Source organism: Salminus brasiliensis, chromosome 24 (genome assembly GCF_030463535.1).
Source record: "Salminus brasiliensis chromosome 24, fSalBra1.hap2, whole genome shotgun sequence".
Lineage (NCBI taxonomy): Eukaryota > Metazoa > Chordata > Actinopteri > Characiformes > Bryconidae > Salminus > Salminus brasiliensis.
The window spans coordinates 24,824,497-24,847,915 of record NC_132901.1 but is presented as its reverse complement, the minus strand read 5'-3'; the positions used below and the strand labels follow the sequence as shown (position 1 = coordinate 24,847,915).

The 23,419-nt window shown below is 42.9% G+C and overlaps 1 protein-coding gene across 1 annotated transcript in view; it reads left to right on the top strand.

The window, feature by feature from the left end:
• The window catches only part of LOC140546682 (uncharacterized), a 207,428-nt gene that overhangs the window by 31,404 nt on the left and 152,605 nt on the right, over positions 1-23,419 (top strand). Inside the window, exons 10-14 of the mRNA XM_072670065.1 lie at positions 859-903; positions 3,257-3,310; positions 5,160-5,204; positions 13,657-13,710; positions 22,125-22,178. Of these exons, the coding sequence (XP_072526166.1) occupies positions 859-903; positions 3,257-3,310; positions 5,160-5,204; positions 13,657-13,710; positions 22,125-22,178 (252 nt within the window). The remainder of the gene's footprint in view (positions 1-858; positions 904-3,256; positions 3,311-5,159; positions 5,205-13,656; positions 13,711-22,124; positions 22,179-23,419) is intronic.

Here is a 23,419-nt window from a genome sequence, read left to right as displayed (position 1 = left end):
GTCCAGTACAGAGGGCTCTACATGCAGTATTTCACGGCCGTAGCGTTCGCTCCTGCTGCATTCCCGAGTCTGAAGTGGACTCCCGGAATTGAAAGTGATGCTGCTCTGTAAAGGAGAGTGCATGTCTGCTCTGCGGTTTCTCTGCTTTAGCCTAATTTGACATTCCTCTCCCAACCTTGGAAAAAGAGCTGTTCTGTAAGAGATGGCTTTCGGACTCTCCTTCTGCTGTGTGTAGATTATTGAGAAATTGCTGCAGTTGTTTCAGTGACCTTTCTGTTCATTAGAGCTAACCCAGTAAAGGGTTACGCTCTTGTAATCTCTTTAAGAACCTTTTTGCTGCATGAGAGACAAAGAGGAGGGAAATTTCAAGCTTAATTACTTCATTCGCCGGTGCCAGTGTTTTTCAATAGACGTTCCATACATGTCTCAAGGTTTGATGGACCTCGACTGGCTGATTTTCCTGCCCAGTGCAGTCTTTCGCAGTGCATTTGGACAGATGGGGTCTAACTTCAGATGAATAAACTCCATCGCTTAATGAAACGCCGGGGGGCCGGCGTCAGTGTTATGCTTTTGAGCTCTGCTAATTCAGAGGCAAGGTCTTTGTTAAGGTCTTTGTTCAAACATGCAGAGCTTCTGCTTCTCCCTGAGGAGAAACGCAACGCGCCCAGGTACAAAACTCTCCCGCAATTATCCAGTAATATTATCCATCTCTGCAGCTGTTGGCCACTGTGTTACGAAGAGGCCCCTAACAGCTGTAATGTTGCCAGGGTGGGGGGTTGGAGGGCTGGTCTCTGCTGCCTACTTACGTCAATATACAGGATCGTCCACTAAAATGCCCGTGTCATTTCTCTTCTCCAGGGGGATCCAGGACAGGACGGGCTTCCTGGCATTCCTGGTGAGAAGGTATGTTGCAGTTGCAGATTTTGTTTGGGCTCAACAGCAAGGAGCTTGTCATCAGGGGTCAGATATATGCTTTTCTGAGTAGGCTCGGTTCACACTTATTAAGCCATTTGGAAAGTTATACGACTGAAAAGGTTTGTGAGAATTATGACTTAATATTGTATAAAGTAGACCTCTTAATTATGATACTATTAGTAATTATTACAAGTATGGATACACACACACACACACACACACATATACATATATATATATATATATATATATATATATATATATATATATATATATATATATATATACATATATATAGCAATATATATGCCATCATTTATACATACCATCTCATATCTTAATTATGAGAGTTAATTAAGTATAATAATATAATATAATAATATATTATAATTATAAGTATTATTAGTAAGTATTGTAAGTATGTGTGTGTGCATATATATATATATATATATATATATATATATATATATATATATATATATATATATATATATATATATATGTGTGTGTGTGTGTGTGTGTATATATATATATATATATATATATATATATATATATATATATATGTGTGTGTATATATATATATATATGTATGTATATCATAATTCATCTAAAATATGCTATCATTAAAATATATTATAATATATTATGATTATCTGTTCTTTTCATATTTAGATGTCTCATAATACTAACATACCATGTCTTGTAAAATGCATACTTCACGTCCTAAAATCTGATTGGCTGAGCCACATTTGGTCAAGTTCGAGAGCTGTTTTTGAGCTCGGGGCGTTCCACAGCACCGAACTCTGGCCCTCCTGAAACGAGTGGTCCGGGGTTCATTCCTAGTGAACTTTGGTGCAGTCTGCTGCAGATGTGGAGGCTATGTATCTGCGCCCTGTGACATATCGCCTGCATGGCTAAAAAAACCTTCTCCTACAGGAACGGCTCCTTGCTCGCAGGTGAAATGCCATGAGTCCAGAAATGCGCTGTTCTTCGCTGCTTGAATGGTTGTATCCAGGGAAAATAATGAAAATCAATAAACGGATGAAACTTAGGTCCTACAATTTTGCCAAACGCACACAGAAACGCTGCGGACGAAATTGCCCAATCGATCCACAGTTCGTGTGGAATTTTTCTGTATGAGAGGAAAGCGGTGATAATGACCCGTCCCCTGAAAACGAGCCCAGAATCAGTCCACATATTCAGAACAGGTGTGAAAACACCATTAAAAATCATAAGAGCCAGTTTTAACCTTTGTCTAGCGCTGAAGGCCGAGGGCACTGGGTGCGTTGCTGCAGCCATGAGCTACAGTTTTAAAAATATGAAATCCTATAAAATATCACTAGGATAGATTCTTGTTTTGAGTGTGTTGATCGATACTACAGGGGGTCTAATATCGAACCCATAGACCATACTGCCCTTCAGACTTTCCAGAAACTTGCTCTAGTGCACTTGAGGACTCTTTATACACCAGAGAGCCATATAACATTACATGCACGGACAGATGAGGGGAACATCATTGATGATCTGGTTCCAGTGGCTCCTGTCAAGGGTTGGATCTAATAGGCAGCAGGTCTAGAGCAGGGCAGGACAAAGGGGCAAACATGAGAATTTGACAAGAACCAAACTGTGATGGCTAGACGACTGGGTCAGAACCTCTCCAACCTCTCCTGTTTCTCGGTATCTGCAGTAGTCACGGGCACCCAAGGCCCACTGATATTCATGGAGGCCCCACCTCACAACTTGGAGGCCTTAAAAGATCTGCTGCTAATATCTAAAAGTGTCCAGATACCACCGGAAAGTCATGTCTCCACAGGTCAGAGCTGTTTTGTTGGCACAAGGGGGACCTACACCATATTAGACAGGTGGTTTTAATGTTATGGTGGGTCGGTGTACACTATATATATATGCTGTATGTTTCCAATCCGTCTGCCTGGGATTTACTAAGTGAGCGCTGAGAGATTGTTTGCGAGTCACACGTCTCCAGTAAATAGATGCAAGGCAGCAGAAGGGAAATGTGTTAATCCGGGCTGTATTTCTAGAGCGGATGTTAAGATAGTTGTGTGGTGACATTTTAGCCCATGAAACCTGATACCATTTCAGGACATAATGCTTAAGCATGTCGCCCCACAGCACCAGACCCCCTTTCCCCTTCTATACACACTTACACAGACACACATACAGGCAGATTAGGCTTCTTAAGAATGGTGGGCAATCAGGCCCATGGTCTGTGTACATGCTACTCAAGGAAATCAGCATAGCTGAGACCCAATCGGGAACGGACGCTTCTCTGTGACACTGCTCTACAGTTCACTCATTAACACTGATCATCTTTTCTCAGGGTGACACGGGCATTGCCGGCTTGCCTGGCTTGGATGGACGTCCAGGGAACAAGGTGAGTCCTATTTGATAAACGACTCCCCACGCAGTTTGACACATGCCTGAGAAGTGTCTCACGAGCCCCGGCATGTCGCCACACCCGCCCGAATAACGTTTTTGAAGTCTATTAAAATGGCTTCCATTGCACCCTGAAATAGCCTGTAGTAGATGTGAAACCGTAGCATGTACACAACTGACAAACTGTCATGCTGTATTTCACAAAGTGGGCCAACAACAAGCTTAAAAATTCCACTCCAGTCCCCCGAGGCCTTTTTTTGTGGGCCAGCCGTGAACCGTCAGGGTTTTTTTTTTTCTTCTACCAGTGGAAATGCAATGCTGCGAGGCGGTGAGGCGGTGAGGCGGTGAGGCTGTGAGGCTGTGAGGTGGGACATTCCTCAACGCATAAAATAATCTGTTGGAAGCTTCAGGAGTGCCGTGAGAGTTCTGGTTTAAGTCAGATCACAGCACTGGAGTTCATCATATGGGAGGGTTGGGATTAGGTTGGAAGAAATTGCACCAAGTGCTGTGACATGGTGGTGGAGGTGGAGGTGGTGCATCACTGGTCTGCTCTTAATCCGGGAATTACTGGGTCAGAAGAAGTAGGAGACATTTAGAGATATGTGCTTACCACCATATACACACACACACACACACACACACACACACACGAAGGACAGCGATGTTGGGGGTTATAAAGTGCCTATATAATAGTAGACAGCTACCTTTAGTGGATCTCTACTAAATATCTAATAAACCAAATTTATATATAATATATATATATATATGTGTGTGTGTGTGTGTGTATCGATCTATCTATCTATCTATCTATATCTATCTATCTATATATATACACACACACACATATATATATACACACATACACACACACACGCATATATATATATATATATATATATATATAAAATATATGTATTTATTTATTATATATTAGGTTTATTAGGTATTCAATCAGGTATTAAGTGTCTACTACTTTATAGGCACTATATAACCCCCAACATCACTGTCCTTCAAAAACCTTGTATCTCCATTGTTGTTGTTTTCCACTTTTTGACATAATTTGAATCTGGTTGTTCTTTACAATGTGCCAAACCTCCATGATGACCAATAGCAATTTTCCAAAATGAATCTATTAACATTGACTTCCATTGAAAGTTCAGCAGATTTTTTCCTGCCCCTGTTAAGTTGCCATTGTGGAGATACTCTATATGGACAAAAGTATTGGGACACCTGCTCATTCCTTGTTTCTCCTGAAATTAAGGGTATTAAAAAGAGCTTCTTCTGCTTTTGTTGGAGTAACTGTCTCTACTGTCCAGCGAAGTTCAAAGTTTTCTACAAGATTTTGGAGGAGCACTGCTGTGAGGATTTGATTGCATATGATTGCATTTAGTGAGGTCAGGATGTTGGATGATTACCACCACACCCCACCTGCTCATCCCCAACTCCCTAACTCATCCCAAAAGTACTGGACCAAGCACTAAACATCATTCCAGAGAACACAGTTGTTCCACTGCTCCACAGCTCAATGCTTCTGGGGGGCTTTATACCCCTCTAGCCCACGTCTGGCATTAGGCAGCATGACGCCCATAGGTCCCTGTTGGTCTGCTCCAGAGTCCTGCTCTGTTTGTAGTACTTCTCTACAGGGACTAGACAAGCTGTGTGTGTCAGCAATGGGTGCAACTTAAAGTAGCTGAATGCATTTGTTGGAAGGGGTGTCCATAAATATTTGGACATATAGTCCACAGTGTTATACTTGTATTATAATGTTAAATATTATTATTATTAAGATATCAGTTCTGGTCCACTACACTAATTTACTTGTGTTGCTTCTCTTCTCGTCCTCGTAGGGTGAGCCTGGATCAGCTGGAGAGCGAGGGATCGATGGTGAAAAGGTGCGTAAGTCTCACCTCCCCACATCACCATGGGACTTTCTTGGGAATCGATAACTGTGGGTTATTCATCCTCCCGCAGGCAAAGATCATGTTCTGATTTAATTACAGGCCTGTTCCAAAGCCTGGGAGAGAACCATTCAGGTGTTTGTTTTCGTGGCGCTGGTTAGCCTGGGTTTATTGGAGCGTGGGCTGTTTCTCAGCTATATCGTAACGAGTTAAGGCAGTTTGAGGGGCGCCTGAGCTTGTGATGGACTTCCACGAAGCTTGATAATTTCATGGCCTGCGGTGGTTCTCTGTAGCACTCAGCAAAAACATTTTATCACCCGCTATGAATATTTGATTTTTGCTGTATGGAGCTGCGGCTGCAGCGGAGTATGGCATTGCTATTTGTGCTGCAGGCGCTTTTAAAGGCAGACGGGGTTCCGTCTGAGCTTTCGTCTACGTGATGTATAGATCTCATTGTCAAGACTAATAGAACAGCCGCGCTGTACACATTTGCAGCGGCGATAAAACAACAAAAACACACCAGCACTCGATACAGTGCATCGTCTCGGTCTGGCAAAAACCTTGCATCTCCGTTGTTGCTGTTTTTATTTGACTGAATGGGAATCTGGTGAATCTGGCAGCTGTTCTGTTCAGAATTTCATGATGAGTGGACCAATAGGAGCTACACTGTATGTCCAAATGTTTGTGGACGCCTTTTTTAATGGATACATTCAGCTACTTTAAGCTGGTCCCGGTCCCTAGTCCCTAGTCCCTGTAGAAAAGTACTGCCAATAGAATAGGACTCTCTAGAGCAGATAAACATGAACCTAAGGGCTAGAGGGGCTGTAGAGCAGTGGAGGAACTGTGTTCCCAGTGTTTTCAATGTAAAGGAATTTTGTGATTTCTCCAATTTTTTGGAACCATGACCCTATTTCTTTATGTTATTATAAAAACAATGGTAACGAACACTGATCGCACATAGTCAAACACCACGGAGCTCACTGTTGTTAATGAATAAAGACTAAAGAAGGAGCTGAAGTGCTGGAGTGGAAACGCTGACAATTACATCACTTTGGTCATGCACCCTATGGCGCATCAGCATCCACAGTGGGTTTGAACCAGCCTTCACTCTCTTGTTGATGAATGCAATCAAATTCTCACAGCAATGCTGCTCCAAAAGCCTTTTCTGGACAGTAGAGACAGTTACTCCAACCAAAAGCAGAATCAACTCTTTTTGATACCCTTGATTTCCTTAAAAAGCAATAAAAAAGCAGGTGTCCCGATACTTTTGTCCAAATAGTGTATGAGATTTTTGCATGACAGCAACGACAAACACAAGTTTACACACACAGTACCTTTCACTCTTCTCCGGCACCAGCACTAGAAGCTGCACGTCATGCCCTAAAGTTCTACATTAGCATGGAAAGTCTATGGAAATGGAGCCATGCATATTATTATAGTACATTATTGTTGGCCGTGTGAGTCTGCCAGTGAGGCCTGGAGCAGATGGGCTGTTTAAAGTGGCTTAATTAAGGACATCCTGCTCATAATCATCTCTCACCAATCAGCCCAGGCAACAGATGACACCAAAAAGACAGAGAGCGCTAGACAAAAGCCAGACAGAGAGCGTGGCGCGCTAATTACGGCCTCGCGCTAAACAACAAAAACACAATATTGTCATTACTAATGGGGGTCAGGGAAGTTTTCTAGCGAACACTCTATAAACACTGCAAACTTCAGGCTGCGCTTCGCGTTCGGCTTCAAATACATAGCCGTTTCCTTGTAACTCTGGGCCGGAGATCTGAGTGTTTGGATCTGTGGTGGAATGAATTACACTCGGAGGAGACTTGTCAGAGACTGCTCCCGCAGTTTCACAGATAGGAATCACACTGCTAGCCAAGGTGAACCTTTTTCACCTGCGGATGACAGCATTTCATTTCACACGATGTCCACGCCACATTTGTGCTCTCAAGGTTACCTTTACAGTTCTCCCGTCTCGCCATCTAAAGCAAGTGTGGCAGATAAACACTATGTGTCCAAATGTTTGTGGACACCCATTCTAATGAATGCATTCAGCTGCACTCATTTTGGACACAGATCTAATCTCTGTAGGGAAATTACCACCAATAGAATTGGACTCATTAAACATGAACCTATCGGCACCATGCTGCCTAATTCCAGGCATGGGCTCGAGTATAGGGTATTGAGCTGTAGAGCAGTGGAAGAACTGTGTTCTCTGGAATGATGTATGGTGGAGCTCCATCCAGTACTTTTAGGATAAGTTGGGGATGGTGAGGTGGGATGTTGATCATCTGACAGCAGTGCTCTTCCAAAATCTAGTAGAAGGCCTTCTTCCCTGGACAGTAGAGACAGGTACTCCAACAAAAGCAGGAAATAGAAGAAAAATTGTGAATGAGTAGGTGTCCCAATACTTTTGTCCATATAGTATTTACTGTATTCACTATAAAGACTGAGCTGAGTGGCCAGTCTGTGTTAGACACCTCACTCACTGACCGTTTTATCCAGTACGTCCACCGTGCACAGTACCTGCAGTGAGTTGGTATACAAGTCGTGACTGTAGTTTATCTGTTTATCTGCTGCTGCACGACTTATCCTCACTCTGCCTCGTACATCAGTGCAGTGGGACCACCACAGCAGGGGGCGTGGAAATAATAATTAAAAAAAGTACAAAGAAACTATTTTTAACTGTCCTGCATCAAAAAGTTAGTGGTGCCAGAATATTATGTGTAATAATAATAATAAGTAAAATAATAGAAATAAACTAATTAAAATGTGATCAGCCTCTGCAGTTCATATATGGGAAGTAAGCTGAAAAAGTAAGCTGCTTATTTTTGACTGACATGGTGGTGGGAGTGTGTTAGTGAGTCTGATCCACTCATACCAGCGCACAACACACACTAACACACAACCACCTTGTAAGTGTCACAGCAGTACTGAGAATGACCCCTCATATAATACCTGCACTGTGATGGACACTGCTATGGGGTCCTGACCATTGGATTTATAGAAGTACACAGTAGTGCTCCTATATATATATATATATATATGTATATATATATATATATATATATAATGTGTGTATATTGTCCCAATACTTTTGTGTATTTTTGTGTATAAGTGGCCCCATCCCTAGTGCTGCAATATGCAGTATACGTTTAACACTCTTCTTATTTGAGTTCAATAACTTTTACAGTTAAGAACTTACACTCATCTGTGAGTAGAGCACAATTCAACTACCGATATTGGAATATAAATTCCCATAAAAATACAAATTCCAAATGTACTGTATATGTGTGGGTGTCCGAATACTTTTATATAGTAATATAAAAATAAATAAATAAATAAATAAATTATATATATATATATATATATATATATATATATATATATATAAAGTAAAATATATACACCCCTAGTATTGAGAATAACCCCTCATATAATGATCCTGACCCATGACCCTTGGTGTCCTGACCATTGAAGGATAGGGTGAATGGAGGCTAATAAAGTATGCAGAGAAACAGATGGATATATAGTCTGGATTTATGGAACTACACTATGTGTGTGTATGTATGTATGTGTATATGTGTGTATATATATATATATATATATATATATATATATATATATATATATATATATATATATATGTATGTATATATATATATGTATGTTTGTGTGTGTGTGTGTATATATATATATATAGTCTATAAAGTAGTAGACACCTAATACCTAATAGAATAGCTAATAAACCTATATATATATATATATATAGGTTTATTAGCTATTCTATTAGGTATTAGGTGTCTACTACTTTATAGGCACTATATAACCCCCAATATCACTGTCTTTCAAAAACCTTGCAACTCCCAATACTTTAAATGGATTAATGATTGGCTGCACCCCTAGTGCTGCAATATTTTTACCACTCTTGTTATTTTTTTGCTCATCTGTCAGTAAATCACAATTCAACTACTGATATTGTGATATATTTTCCAAATCTAAAGTATGAAATTCAAATTTGGGTATAACTTTACCTGGATGGTCCATTGTAGATACCTCATATCTCAACTAACATTCAACTGAATGTGTATTACATCCAACTGAACTCTATATAGAATTTAAATCACTGTCTATTGGATGTAACCCTAACCTTAACCTAAACTAGGGTTAGATTTAAGGTTTAGGTTTAGGTTAGGGTTAGGATTAGGGATTCATCCAATAGACCGTCATTTATATTCTATTTAGAGTTCAGTTGTGTTTAATACACATTCAGTTGAATATTAGTTGAATGCCAGGTGAGCATCTACGAGGTATCTACACCGGACCGTCCAGGTAAAGGGACACTAAAATGATATCAGCTAATAGTGACATCGGTTTGAAACAGGAAAGTATCTGGAGTCAGCGCTTTATGGCAGTAAGTGACATTGTTTCTGTTCCCAGCTGTTTGTTCTTGCTCTCCTCGTTCCAGCGGTGAGTTATTTTAGGAGAATGCAAAAGAAGTGTGTGGTAATCACTGCATGACTGCTGGCTGCGCTAGATTTCATAATTAAAGCCACATTAGCACAAACACACAGTCATGCAATCTGTTTTACTTTATTAGCTTTGTTTACAAGGGCATGTTCGGGGGGATATATGTAATGAATGCAGATGAATATGCACTTTCTGTTTGTTTGAAAGCCCCCCCCAGAAAAAAAGGCTTAGAGGACAGATGGTGCTTATGTTCGACATTGTGAAGGGTTTTGCTTGCTTTACAATGGAAGTAATTTGTACGAGCACATGTATCACAGTCATCCTAAATAGCTCCAGTGTTTTCTGTGGGATTCATTGTCCTGAAATCAGTTCAATTTAAGTTGAAACTTAAATTTTACTATAAAATATTGCTTAAAATTCATCAGATGAGACGTTTCAGCGCTTCAGACGTTGCTGTTCGTTATTTTGGACGCTGTCAGACGTTCCTTCTCATGGAGTGCTTGGCAACACTACAACGCCTCAGCTCAATAGCACTGCGGCGGTGACAGGCAGCTTTATAGCCCTCTCGATGGACTCAACCACGCTTTCAGTAGTGCATAGAGAAGGCCAGGCCGTCCAAGTCTCTGGCAAAAACACACACCGTGACGGCTTGTGATCACAGTCCAGTCTGTAAAAGAACTCCTTTAACTTCCTGTCCAAATCATCTGCCCGTGGAAGTGGCCTCCACCGAGGTTTGGCGTTTAGGAGGCCGTAACTCAGTGAGATTTACAGGTGTAGGTGTTATTGTTTAGATTATGAATTATGGAGAGCTTTTTATTCGGGATTATATAGTTGTCAGCTGCAGTCATCCGTTATTTGCGACCCCCCCCCACACACACACCCCCACCCCGCCCCTTTTTAGTGCTTACTGTAATTTAATAAAGTCTGTTGAGTGACAATTATCACTTTAGCTGTAATGAGTGTAGCACGCTCCAGCAATTCACAAAATGTGGTACACTTCATTTACATCACTACTCTAAATAATTACGTTCAGCAGCTTTTAATGAATGTGTGTCTCGTAGCAAAGCTGTTCATTCCCAGGGATGTGGAAGAGTCGCGTTAACCCCTAAACAGACGAGTGGCTTAGAGTGATCATTTGGCACCTGTACAGTCAGCTGTAGTTTGATTCATTGGGCCGTAATGAGAGTGTAAACTAACCCGACTAGGTCTTTCAGCATATCATCAGTGTCACACACAAATCTTGTATCTCCAAAATGGCAGCTTTGGATGGATGGATGGATAGATTGACTGATTGACAGACAGACAGACATATAGACATATAGACACATGGGCAGATTCATATACACACAGACAGACAGGCAGACAGACAGGCATATGGATTGACAGACATACAAATAGGATATATACCAAGATAGAGAGGCAGACAGGTGGATAATTAGACAGACAGACAGACAAATAGACAGATGGACAGATTCATATACACACAGACAGACGGACAGACAGCATGTATGTATGTATGTGTATATATATTTATATATCTGTCTGTCTGTCTGTCTGTCTGTGTGTATACGAATCTGCTCATCTGTCTATTTCTCTGTCAACTATACAAATAGAAAGATAGACAGACAGACAGACAGACAGACATATGGATTGACATATAGACAGATAGACATACAAATAGGATAGATACCAAGGATGGAAGGATAGTTAGACAGACAAATAGACAGATGGGCAGATTCATATACGAACAGACAGACATAGATATACAGACAGACAGACAGACAGACATACATATAGGATATATACCTGGTGAATAGTTCGACAGACAGAGAGACAGACATATGTATAGATTGACAGACAGACAGACAGACAGACAGACAAGCATATAGGACAGATAGACAGATAGACAGACAGACAGACAGACAGACAGACAGACAGAGATAGATAGATAGATAGATAGATAGATAGATAGACAGAGACAGATAGATAGACAGAGACAGATAGATAGATAGACAGACAGACAGATAAGCAGATAGATAGAGAGACAGATAGACAAAGATACAGATAGACAGATAGATAGAGACATATATATATAGATAGATAGACAGAGAGACAGAGAGACAGATAGATAGATAGATAGATAGATAGATAGATAGATAGATAGACAGACAGAGACAGATAGATAGATAGATAGATAGATAGATAGATAGATAGATAGACAGAGAGATAGATAGATAGATAGATAGATAGATAGATAGATAGACAGACAGACAGAGACAGATAGATGGATAGATAGTTACAAATATTAGACTTCAAAGGTCTATAAATATGGAGATTGTTGAGGCCGTATACAATAAACCCACAGTGTGATGGTGAATGTGGAAAAGGAGAAGGAAAAAGCTTCTTAAGCTTCTTAACCTTCAGTGGAAGAAAGTCAAAGTAAGAAAGAATATCCAGCTCATTTTAGGCTTTTCCTCTGGTCCATTCATCAGGAAATTCGGATACAATGTAAACACATTCAAATTAGGTCAAAAAGTGAAAAACAGCAAAAATGGACGTAGCGTTTTTTTTGGATCTTATCTTAATGTGTTTCTGAGAATTCATCACTCATATCATCTAGCTCAAATCAGCTTCTGGACACTGGAAAGGCTCCAGTTTGACCTCTTCTCATAGTTGGCTGTAAGGCCGCACTTCGGTGCCAGGGCTCTGACACGGTTTGATCTGATATTTTGGCCGAAGTTTTCACGTCTGATGCGATGACACACCACATGACGTCAGTGTTCTAGTCGTAATAGGTTAAAAATGCAAGTATGTAATAAAATCAGATATGAAACACAATGGCTACGTTGACATTGCCAATGGGAAAGAGAAGCTTCCATTGAAACTAATGAATAGCTGTTTCATGAACATGATTGACAGACACACTGCAGATAGTGAAAAGCCAAGACCCTTCGCTTCGCCCCCCTCTATGAAAGAAGGGCCTACTTTAGCGAATTGGTTCGGAGTCAGATAATTATCGTTAAGCAGCCTTTAATGTGCTAAGCTACCCTTCTGGTCCGGTCTTCTTCACATTAGGGTTTGATGCGCTCTCAATGAAAGGAACCTTTGTGAGTCTCAAACGGGATTGTCAACAATTCAAAGTCAGGAAGCTTCTGAAAACCCCCGCAGTCCAACTTCTCTAAGCTGCTGTAAAATATCTACAATGCAATGCAGTTAATTGCAATTATGCAATGAGGCTTCCGTGCACCCCGTAGCAAGCGGCAGTGGAGCGTTTGCAGAAGTCTGGTCTTTTGAGATGTTTCTACGGGCTCCTCAATCGGGTCCTTTGTTGTGTGAATAGTACTGAGCCTTTTACTGCTTTTACTGATTGTGCTTGTCTCGCTCTCTGTGAAGAATATACTTGCACGGAGAGTTTGGTTTTAGTTAGGTCGCTGTGTTCAAAGCAGCACATTTTAATTTGCATAGAGCAGAAATAGTCTAATGTCTTCAAGAAAGTAGTAAATATGAAGCTACAGGATCAGCTCCCAGTCAGAACTCGCTCCATTTGGCTGCTGAGCACCATGGAGAGGGTCTGGCCTTATTAGATTTATTGTATTTGCTATAAAATTCAACAAGAATATCGTAATGAAATAATGTAAAATAACCCCCCTTAACACTGCAAGGCTTATTAAACACTGTGGTGTATCATTCAGTACCTACAGGCCCTTCAGTACAAACTGGAGGGGCTATTCTCTGGTAATAGCTGGTAAACAGGCCCTAGGCTGTTTTAGGGGTTAATATTATACAGTGTTTGTACCCCTAAAAAATTAATATATCACATAAGACATGAAATGCATTGAAACTAGGCTGCAAAGCAAACTTTATAAACTATATTTCTGTCCATTTATACACACAGCATCTTCCCCCCGCTGTGAACTGGCTGTCTTCAAGCTTAAGCCTTTTTTAATCTAACGCATTTTATCCATCTCTTTCCCAGGGTGAACAGGGAGCTACAGGAGAGACCGGCCCCATCGGAACACCTGGACTGGATGTAAGACATTGTGTTGTAGTGTTTATATCTAATTGCACAGTTCAGGCGCACTAAATGGACAAAAGTATTGGGACACCTGCTCATTCATTGTTTCGCCTAAAATCATTACAAGGGCTGTCCACAAACATTTGGACATATAGTGTGGCTTAAAAAGAGCACTGTGTAATTCATCCTTATTTAATCTTCATACCTGGTTCAGCTCATCAGTTAATTATCAGTCCCCTAGTGCAGAACCTCATCAGTGCTGTGACCCCCCCCCCAATGATTGGAATTACCTGTGCTTTACAGCATGAGGAGCTACGCTATATGGACAAAAGTATTGGGACACCTGAAATCAGGGGCGTTAAACATCCTGTTTAATCCGTTTATCCTGCTTTTGTTGGAGAAGAAGGCTGCTTCCTACTAGATTTTAGAGGAGCATTGCTGTGAGGTTTGATTGCATTCGGCCACAAGATTGTTGGTGAGGTCAGGCTGTTGAATAAATGATCACCACCCCACCTCATTATCCTCAACTCCCCGACTCCTTCCAAAAGTATTGGATGGATCACCATTTATCATTCCACTGCTCCACAGCTCAATACTGCTGGGGGGCTTTATACCCCTCCTCTAGTCCACGCCTGGCATGGTGCCAACAGGTTCATGATGTATATCTGCTCCAGAGAGTCTGATTCTATTGGCTGTACTTCTTCTCTACAGGGACTGTTTGCACATCTGTACCAGCAAAGAGTGCAACTTAAAATAACTTAGAAAGGGCATGTAGTGCATATTGTATCAGTGCTGGTCTATAAACAGGTGGAAAACCACGATTGCTAAGTAAGCTTGAGGGGGATAGCATGTCGTACCTTGCTTGCTTGTATCCAGTGTTTGCTCATGTTTATGGAAAGGAAAGTGTCATTTGGCCTTCGTCCTTTGAAGTGTGCCTGGTAGACTGTGTCATAGAAGATCTGATCTTGAGCTCCACCACTTGAAACATCTGTAGCTTTGAAGTGCTGAGCAAGTGGAAACTCACAAAAAGTGTTTCCTGCCGTAACCCCTTTGGCATTCGGTAGGACGGCACTCAAGACATCTCTGTTACCCGGACGGATCTTGTTCCGCGGAGCTTTGAAGGCCTGCCATTCAACATATCAACAGCCTGGACTGCACGCTGCAAACAGAGCCCCCTGCGACAGTCTTTTTTAATGCGCCATGTTGTGTCTATATCACTGAGGCATAAATCTTGGGGCAAAGAAGAGGCAAACCGCACTTGGATATTCTGTAGGTGATGGTGTGTGTGTACAGTACACTCAAAAAGAAAGGTGCTACAGTTAAAGGGTTCTTTAAGCTTTCCCATAGAAGAACCACTTTTGAGAAACATTTTGCATATGTTCAGACATGCATGAAACCAAGAACCCTTTGCCGATCAGCCGTAACATTAGCACCAAGTGAAAGACATTGATTATCTTCATCTACAGTGGCATCTGGGATCTACAGGTTAGACAGCAGGTGAAGAACCAGCCAGTCCCTGAAGGTAATGAAAAATGTTTCTTCAAACTGGGATGTTCTAGACGACTGGAGGGTCAGAACATCTCCAAAACTTCAGGCAGGTCTTGTGGGGTGCTCCCGGTATACAGTCAGAAGTGCTCCAAAAAAGGACATCCAGTGAACCGTCGACTTACAGGACTGCTGCTAATGTTAGTCTTGTTGCCAGATACCACAGGACACCTTCGAGCGTTCGTGGCATGGACTCCAGGAGGTCTTGTGGTGTCCATGCCTCAAGTGGTCAGATCTGTCGTGGCGGCTCAAGGCCACTAATATTGACACTATTTAATATTGGGCAAGTGGTGTGAATGTGTATGGAGGTGTAGATTGTAATTCTTATAAATCTAGTCCCAATATCTGATATTTCTCATTTTTACAGTGTTCAAATAAGACTAAATAGATGATAGATAATATCGCTTAGAAATCGGTTTATTTATAATCTCATTTATAAACATTTAAGAGGATTTTTACGTGATAAGATATGATTTTTGCAGATATGATTTTCTGCAGGGTAGGTAACTGCTTAAACCGGCTAAGCTTCGGCCCTATCACTCAGTGCAGTGACGGACAGCGTGGGCGTCTGGTAGCTAGCGTCACAGAACTGGAACTGGCAGCCAGTGTTCTCCTCCAGGTGTGTCCAGCTGTTCGGCTGGATTTGGCTGGATTCACGTGTCTCACAGGAAGCACAGGCTAGCCTTCACCACCTGCTGGTGGCTTGGTGTGATGGGGGAGTCCTACACTCTTAGAAATCAAGGTATCCGCTACCTCAGAAGAACCACTTTCTAATGTTTTTGGTAGAGATGTGAGGCTGTGAAGGCTTACAGAACCCTCTCTTGATGTAAAGGTTCAGTATTTTGATTATTTATCCAATAATTTCTTGATTTCTGGGATTTCTTCAGTTTTTGGACAGAAGAGACAGTTAATATATAGTGTAATTGTCAAGTGAGTGAGCACAGCTCCCCACAGTGCCCTAATCGTATGCTGCAGTGATGCACAAATGGAGAGAGAGAGAGCGAAAGAGGGCGAGAGAGAGCGAGCCCTCCCTTCACCTCTCCCCCTGCAGCCACAATACCCAGAGTAAGGAGCAGAGGCTAACGATGCAGCCAGCCTGCCCACTCTCCCTCTGGCTCCTGCTGGGGTCAGACCTGGTCTACAGGCCGGGGGATTTCGCTTTCAGCTCCCCAGAACGTGGCTGCAGCAGCCCCCCGACTTAACCAGACCGCTCTCGGGGAGGTGGCTCAACAAAGCCAATGTCCGCACACTCCCTAAAGGGGTCATTAGACACTGCCACAAGCTGAGCGCAGCTCTCTCTCTCTTTCTCTCTCTCTCTCTGAAGATCTACAACATACATCATTTAAAAGCAGGCTCCATCTAACCTCCACCAGAGCTTCTATTTCTCTCTTTCTATCTCTCGCTCGCTCTCCTTGTGTATTTTCACAATGCAGGACACCCAATCAGGCTCGAGTGCTTGATCGCTATTCCGGATGTCGATTAATCATTCAGCTCACTGCAGGCTTGGGCCGATCTGGTTCTTGGTGGAGTGGTTGTCCTGATTTTGTCGATGAGCTCCATCTGACATTGCAGGACAATCTTAGCGAAAAAGTGAAATCCTCTTAAACCGAGCCTAGATATCGGACGTTTCTCATTTTTACACAGTGGTATGGATATTATAAGAATATTTAACTTATTTCACATTTTTTAAGGTAATTTTATCTACTTAAACTCTATCAATTCCAATGGCAGAGCATCTAACCTGGTTTACGCAGTATTTCTTGACAAATGCTGAAGGATCTGTTATTTTGTAAACTAAGCAAATTGACCTGCCCAAAGAATGAGACTGTTTCAGTAGATAAAAGTAAATAATAAGTGAAATAATCTTATAATATTTCTACAATAATCTCAAAATGAGAAATACTAGATATTTAAACCTAAAACCCTAAAGAACTTTTTTTTTTGCACTACTGGTCAAAAGTTTTAGAACAGTTAAGCAACCTGAACTGCTACAAAGTCCAGTGGCTTCAGACGGCACAACTGTAAACTGAACTCTTTAACAGTGGAGCTCCAGATAAAGCCAGAGTGTGGTGAGAACAGCTAGAACATGGAGAAAAAACTGGTACAGAGGCCTGGCACCACAACAGAAACCCACAACAGCACCAGAACACTAGTTTCTGAGAGTCATTATCAACAGCTTATGTGATGGGCGGCACACATGGCGTCACCTTGTGAGCTGAGAGCTGAAGAGAAGAAGACCTGGAGCTGCAGGTTTGACTGCAGGTGGATGGGGCAGTAGGAGAAGCCTGGGTCATGCAACATTGAAACTGTTCTAAAACTTTTGACCGAGAGTGTATATGCACAAAGACATGGATGCAACAGGTTAGAGGTGCAGTGAAGGAAAGGCTAATGAAGTGGCTGTAACTGTAAATCAAGCTAGACCTGCTCTGTTTATGAAGTACCTCGTAAATATCGACTGTCCGGAAAGGGGGATCATGTGTTAGGGGCCCAGTAAGAATGTTAATGAAATAACCAGTCAACCACACAGACAGATTTCACTCTTATATTTTTTTATTGACCCAGCATTCCCAGTCTAATTCAGGCCACCAGTCAGCGTCTGGCAGGAGAACATATTTATATGTCCAGGTGCATCGGCTAGAGTAACCCTCTCTGGGTTTGGGGGAAATGGCTCTTAAGGGCTATGGCATTTCTCATATCAGTGAAAATGAGCTGATTTCCCTCTATTGTTGGAAACAGCTTTCATATTTGACCAACGTGGCCCAACGAAGGGACTGTACATACGCTTTTATCGATGTCCTGGAAAATTCTTAGATGTGAAAACCTTAAAATTCTCCAATTTTTGTTTTTGTAGTTTTGGGGTTTTATTAAATCTGGCCTCAGATTCTGCTCTTAGACCCAAAAGCTGGTTCTAAATCAGGCTTTGGGCCTTGAGGCTTAATTGGAGAAAGGTCTCGCTCTCAAGTCACTTCTTTGGTTTTGTTCCTTGTGTCAATTACGCAACAGTAAATTGCAGACCACTTGAAGTCTTTTGATGGGCCGGGAATTGAAATCTATGGATCTCAATCAGCTTTCACACTTGACCAACATGGCCCACAAACTCACTGAATAGGTCTTTTGGTGCAGAAAATCCCAAATCCCAAATGTGAACCCTAATGCTCTCTCATTTAGTCATTGTTTTGGGAGGCCCAAAAGCCCAAACCCTGATCCTATGTCAGTGACGGCTTCGTTAGCTTTCAGTCCATTGGAACTTCTAGTTCTAGTGGACACTTTGTCTAGTACCTCCTCCTGTTTACAGGTTGACCAAAAGATCGGTGCTTTGAAGGCTTCAGTAATGAAGGCAAAGGGCTCCTTTTCTAACTGCAGTCCTTCCCATTGCTTTGGACAGCTTTCGGTCAACTGGATGTTCAGTTCAGTCCAGCCCGCTGTTTTCAGGTGGACCAAAACAAAAAGATTTCTGGATCTCACTAGATATTAACTCTGGCCTCAGCTTGTTAGTTCAGGCCCAAGGCCTGGTCCTAGTCCAGTGCTCTGAGGGCTTCATCAAAGGGTGCACTTTCTGGTGCTTTCTGGAGCTTTCAGTCCATTGGATCTTGCACAAGTTCAAAGTCCAGCCCACTGTTTTTAGGACCACAACATTGGATTTCTGGATCTCACCTGGTTTTTGGTAGATATCAACTCTGGCCTCAGCTTGTTAGTTCAGGCCCAAAGCCAGGTCCTAGTTCATTTACATTTTACATTTACGGCATTTAGCAGACGCTCTTATCCAGAGCGACTTACAAAGTGCTTTGCTATAGTTCAGTGCTCTGAAGGCTTCATTAATAAGGGTGCATGTAAAAGCAGTTCTTTCAATCCATTGGATCTTGTACTGTAGTGCATAGTCCAGCCCACTGTTTTTAGGACCAGAACATTTCTGGATTTTTGGATCTCACCTGTTTTTTTGGTAGACATCAACTCTGGCCTCAGCTTGTGCTCTTAGGCACAACACCTGCCACTCTAAATGCAGTCCTTTCTGTTGCTTTGGAGAACTTTCAGTTCACTAGATCTTGTACTAGTAGGCATTTGTCTTGCACAGTCCAGGCTGCTGTTTTCAGGTGGACAAAAACATTGGATTTCTGGTCTCCTGGTTTTGAAAATCTCTGGACTCTTAAATTCAGACTTTCTTCATTTCGGATCTTGTACTGTAGTGCATAGTCCAACCCATTGTTTTTAGGACCAGAAAACAGATATAGATATCAACTCTGGCCTCAGCTTGTGCTCTTAGGCCCAAAACCTGATCCTAGATCAGTGCCCGCTGCCCCACTTCTAAATGCAGTCCTTTCTGTTGCTTGGGAGGATCTTGTACTAGTGCATAGTCCAGCCCACCTTTTGTTGAGACCAGAAAATTGGATTTCTGGATCTCAGATAATTTTTGGTAGATATTAACTCAGGCCTTAGCTTATTAGCTCAGGCCCAAAGCCTGGTCCTAGTCCAGTGCTATGAAGGCTTCATTAATAGTTCTTTTAGTCCACTGGATCTTGTACTAGTGGACATTTCTCTTGCACAGTCCAGACTACTAGTTTTCAGGTGGACCAAAAAATGCGATTTTTGGATCTCGCTCGGAAGCGTTCGGAAGGCTTTATCAGTAAAGGCACTGAGCTCCATAAGTTCTCGCTCTCAATCCAACTGTATTATATCACAACAACATAAAAGCAGGGTTTAGATGAGCACAGGGGCTCGTTTGGAAGTTTGCAAACCTCGAATCGATTACACAACCGTGCACGGCCCAAACCGCAAGCCGCAAGCCGCAAGCCGCAAGCCGCGATGAACAGCAGCTAAACCTGATCCTAAATCAACGCTCTGAAGGCTCCATCAATAAAAGGCGCACAGTGCTCCTCTCCTAAACGCACTCCTTTCCTTTTGCAGGACTTTCTGTCCATCGGTTCATCCTGGACAAGTTCTCGCAAGCGAGCCGCACTGGTAAATTAGTCCCATCTCTGGCTGTGAACATGGAGAGAGGATTAAAGGGTGGGAGAGGCACTCGTCTGCAGCTGATATAATTCAGTATTAATAGGCTTTTCAGTCAGATGCTTAACTAAGACAAATGGCTGTATTCAGAGTCCATTCCGCTTCTTAGCCATCGCCTCTAAGTACCCTCAGACTTATTCCTGAGACCTCTCACACACACGCTCTCCCTCTCACTCTCTCGCTCTCTTCTCTCTCTTCTCTCTCGCGCTGGCGGGCCGAATGTGTCACACCTAACAAGGGCCGCTGTAAATTTAGCCTGTCGATACGCGTCAGGCCTCATCCATCAACAGCCGCAGCCGTGGCCCTTTATTTCTTTCCTCCGTTTTCAATTCCACATTACCCCCCCACCACCACCACCCAGCCCCCCTTTTTTTTTCACTTTGCGCCACGGAGTGTCTTGACTTTGCCCGCGGCCCTCCTATCTCCAATCTGATCCAGCACTCTCACGGCCAGCGGGACTAAAACGATGAAGACTCCTAATCCTGGCTATGACCAAAGAGGATCAGGAAACTATGTGTGTATGTATGTGTGTGTGTGTGTGTGTGTGTGTGTGTGTGTGTGTGTGTGTGTGTGTGTGTGTGTGTGTGGAGGAGATGTTTGAGGGCCGGGGGTTGAGGGAGCACAGCTTGGTGGGTGGTACTATATCTGCTAATGGCACATCTGTCCAGAATGCCATCACATTTAAAAGGGAAGCACTCAACACAGTGTGAGAGCTGCAGCCTGGTCTCCACAGAGGGGTTTAAGCTGGGCTCACGCTGTATAATTTTAGCCACCTTTTGAGACGGGGTCGAGCACAGCTTATTTTTGACCATATACCTGTTTTTCTTTCTTGTTTTTTAACTTTTCCTTGCCAGTTTGGAGATACAAGGTTTTTGCAACAGTAACGATATGGAATAAGAGGAAACTGTAATTAGTAATTAGTATCAATTTGATATTAATATTAAAGCCAGTTATTGCTGAAAACTGCTGACTTACCACCTATAGCCTTTTCAGCATATAGCACTCAAGCCCCGCCCACTCAGGCTGCTTTTGGCATGAGCCTGGATACAGGACAATCAATCAGAACTAGGCTTATTTGCATACATACTTCTAATGAATTCCACTGCACCTGTTGCTGACACAGATGTGCAAATGCACACACACATACAGCTTGTCTAGTCCCTGTAGAGAATCACTGCCAATAGAATAGGACTCTCTGGACTCCCTATTGGCACCATACTGCCTAATGCCAGGCGTGGGCTATATGGGTATACAGCCCCCCAACCCCCCCCCCCCCCCCCCCCCCCCCCCAAGTAGCATTTTGAGCTGTGGAGCAGCGGAAGAACTGTGTTCTCTGGAATCATGGTGATGGTGCTCCATCCAATACTTTTGGCGAAGAGGTGTGGTGGTGATCATCCACATCTTGAACATCCTGTCCTCACTCGCACTATTGTCACTGAATGCAATCAAATCCTCACAGCAATGCTCCTCTCCTCCAAACTCTAGTAGACAGCCTTCTTTTCTGGACTGTAGAGACAGTTACTCCAACAAAAGCAGGATACACTCTTTTAATGCCCTTGGTTTTGGAAGAAACACTATATAAGCAGGTGTCCCAATACTTTTGTCCCTAGGTTATATCAGTCTTAAAGGCATACTTATAAAAATAGAGAGCATCACAGATGTTTTTTTTAAGGTAAAATTGCTACATAATGTCCTGTGTCAGTGCATCCTCAGAGTTGTACACATGCTCTTTGTGTTTTTAGTAAACCTCAACGTCCACTACGGCATGGCGGAAAAAGCCGAAAGCCGAAAGCGAGGCAGCTAGAACGAGCGTGCCGTTTCTCAGCCCTGTGAAAGCTCAGGCAGCCTCAGCTGACTTTGTGTATCTTCTTTCTCCTCAGGGTCTGAAAGGAGACCCAGGACCTGAAGGCCCACCTGGTCCCAAAGGTGATAAAGTAAGTCTCCCAGCGAGTGTTATTGACTGTACTGTCTTTACAGAGCGAGCGAGCGAGCGAGTGAGAGAGTGAGAAAGGGAGAGAGAGAGAGAGAGAGAGAGGCCAGACCGCCAGACTGCTCCCGACACTCTGTTTCACCTCTGTTTTAGAATCGATACGCTGTCCAACATGCACACGCATTTATTTTTAATCAAAGGCCACGCCCGTCCTTGGTATTAATGAATGATTTATATGTTTTTCAAATGGGGGCGACTTGTCACGCACACACCACTTGATATCACCGTCCGACATGTGGTTTCTTTTTGTAAACACAGTTGTTGCTTGTGTTTAAACGCCCTGTAAGCTCCAAACACGGAGGCTCATGTGCCCTACTGCCTATCTGTGTAGTGAGGGAGTGTTTACTGTGCACTAAGTAGTGTGGATTGGGACTCTCCCTCATTATCAGCATGCTTCGGTATGCACCGACCGGTCAGACGAAGCCAAGCACAGCTTTGTGCTGCTCATGGAATAAGCTTTGACCGTCACGTTGCTTAGCAACCTACAGTCATGTGATTAGGAAAAAGTAGGACACCTCCTGGCCAACCTTTGTCCCAGCTAACATGCTCAGGTAGGGCTCACATGGGTGAAGGTCACATGGTCTAGCTGGGTTCCAGGTGGGCATCCAAATGGGCCCCATCGTTGCAGCCCACCTTAATCATCAGTGTACAACCCTGAATGGGCTCTGAATGGGTTCGTATATGTGTTGTAACTGGGACCCAGTTGGCCATCCAAATGGGCTCTCCATCAGTGCACAACCCTGGAGAGCCCCACTGACTCTGGTGGGCGCCCATGATTGGGGCCAACATGGTTATGTATGGTTTACAGGGGTGGAACGTTGTCTAGCTGGGTTCCAGGTGGGCATCCACCTTAATCTCACCATCCCATCTAGGCCATATGTGCAGTGTACAACCAAGATGGGCCCCATGTCTAACTTATCCTGGTCTCATCACTGACCCTGGTAGGCATCCATATGTGGGGCCAACATGGTTATGTATGGTTTACAGGGCCCCATCGTAGCAGCCCACCTTAATCATCAGTGAACAACCCAGAATAGGCTCTGAGTGGGTTTGTATATGTGTTGTAACTGGGACCCAGTTGGACTTCCCAAATGGGCCCCATCATTGCAGCCCACCTAATCTCACATGGATCCCATCTAGGCCGTATGTGCACTGTACAACCCTGATGGGCCCCCTGTTTAACTT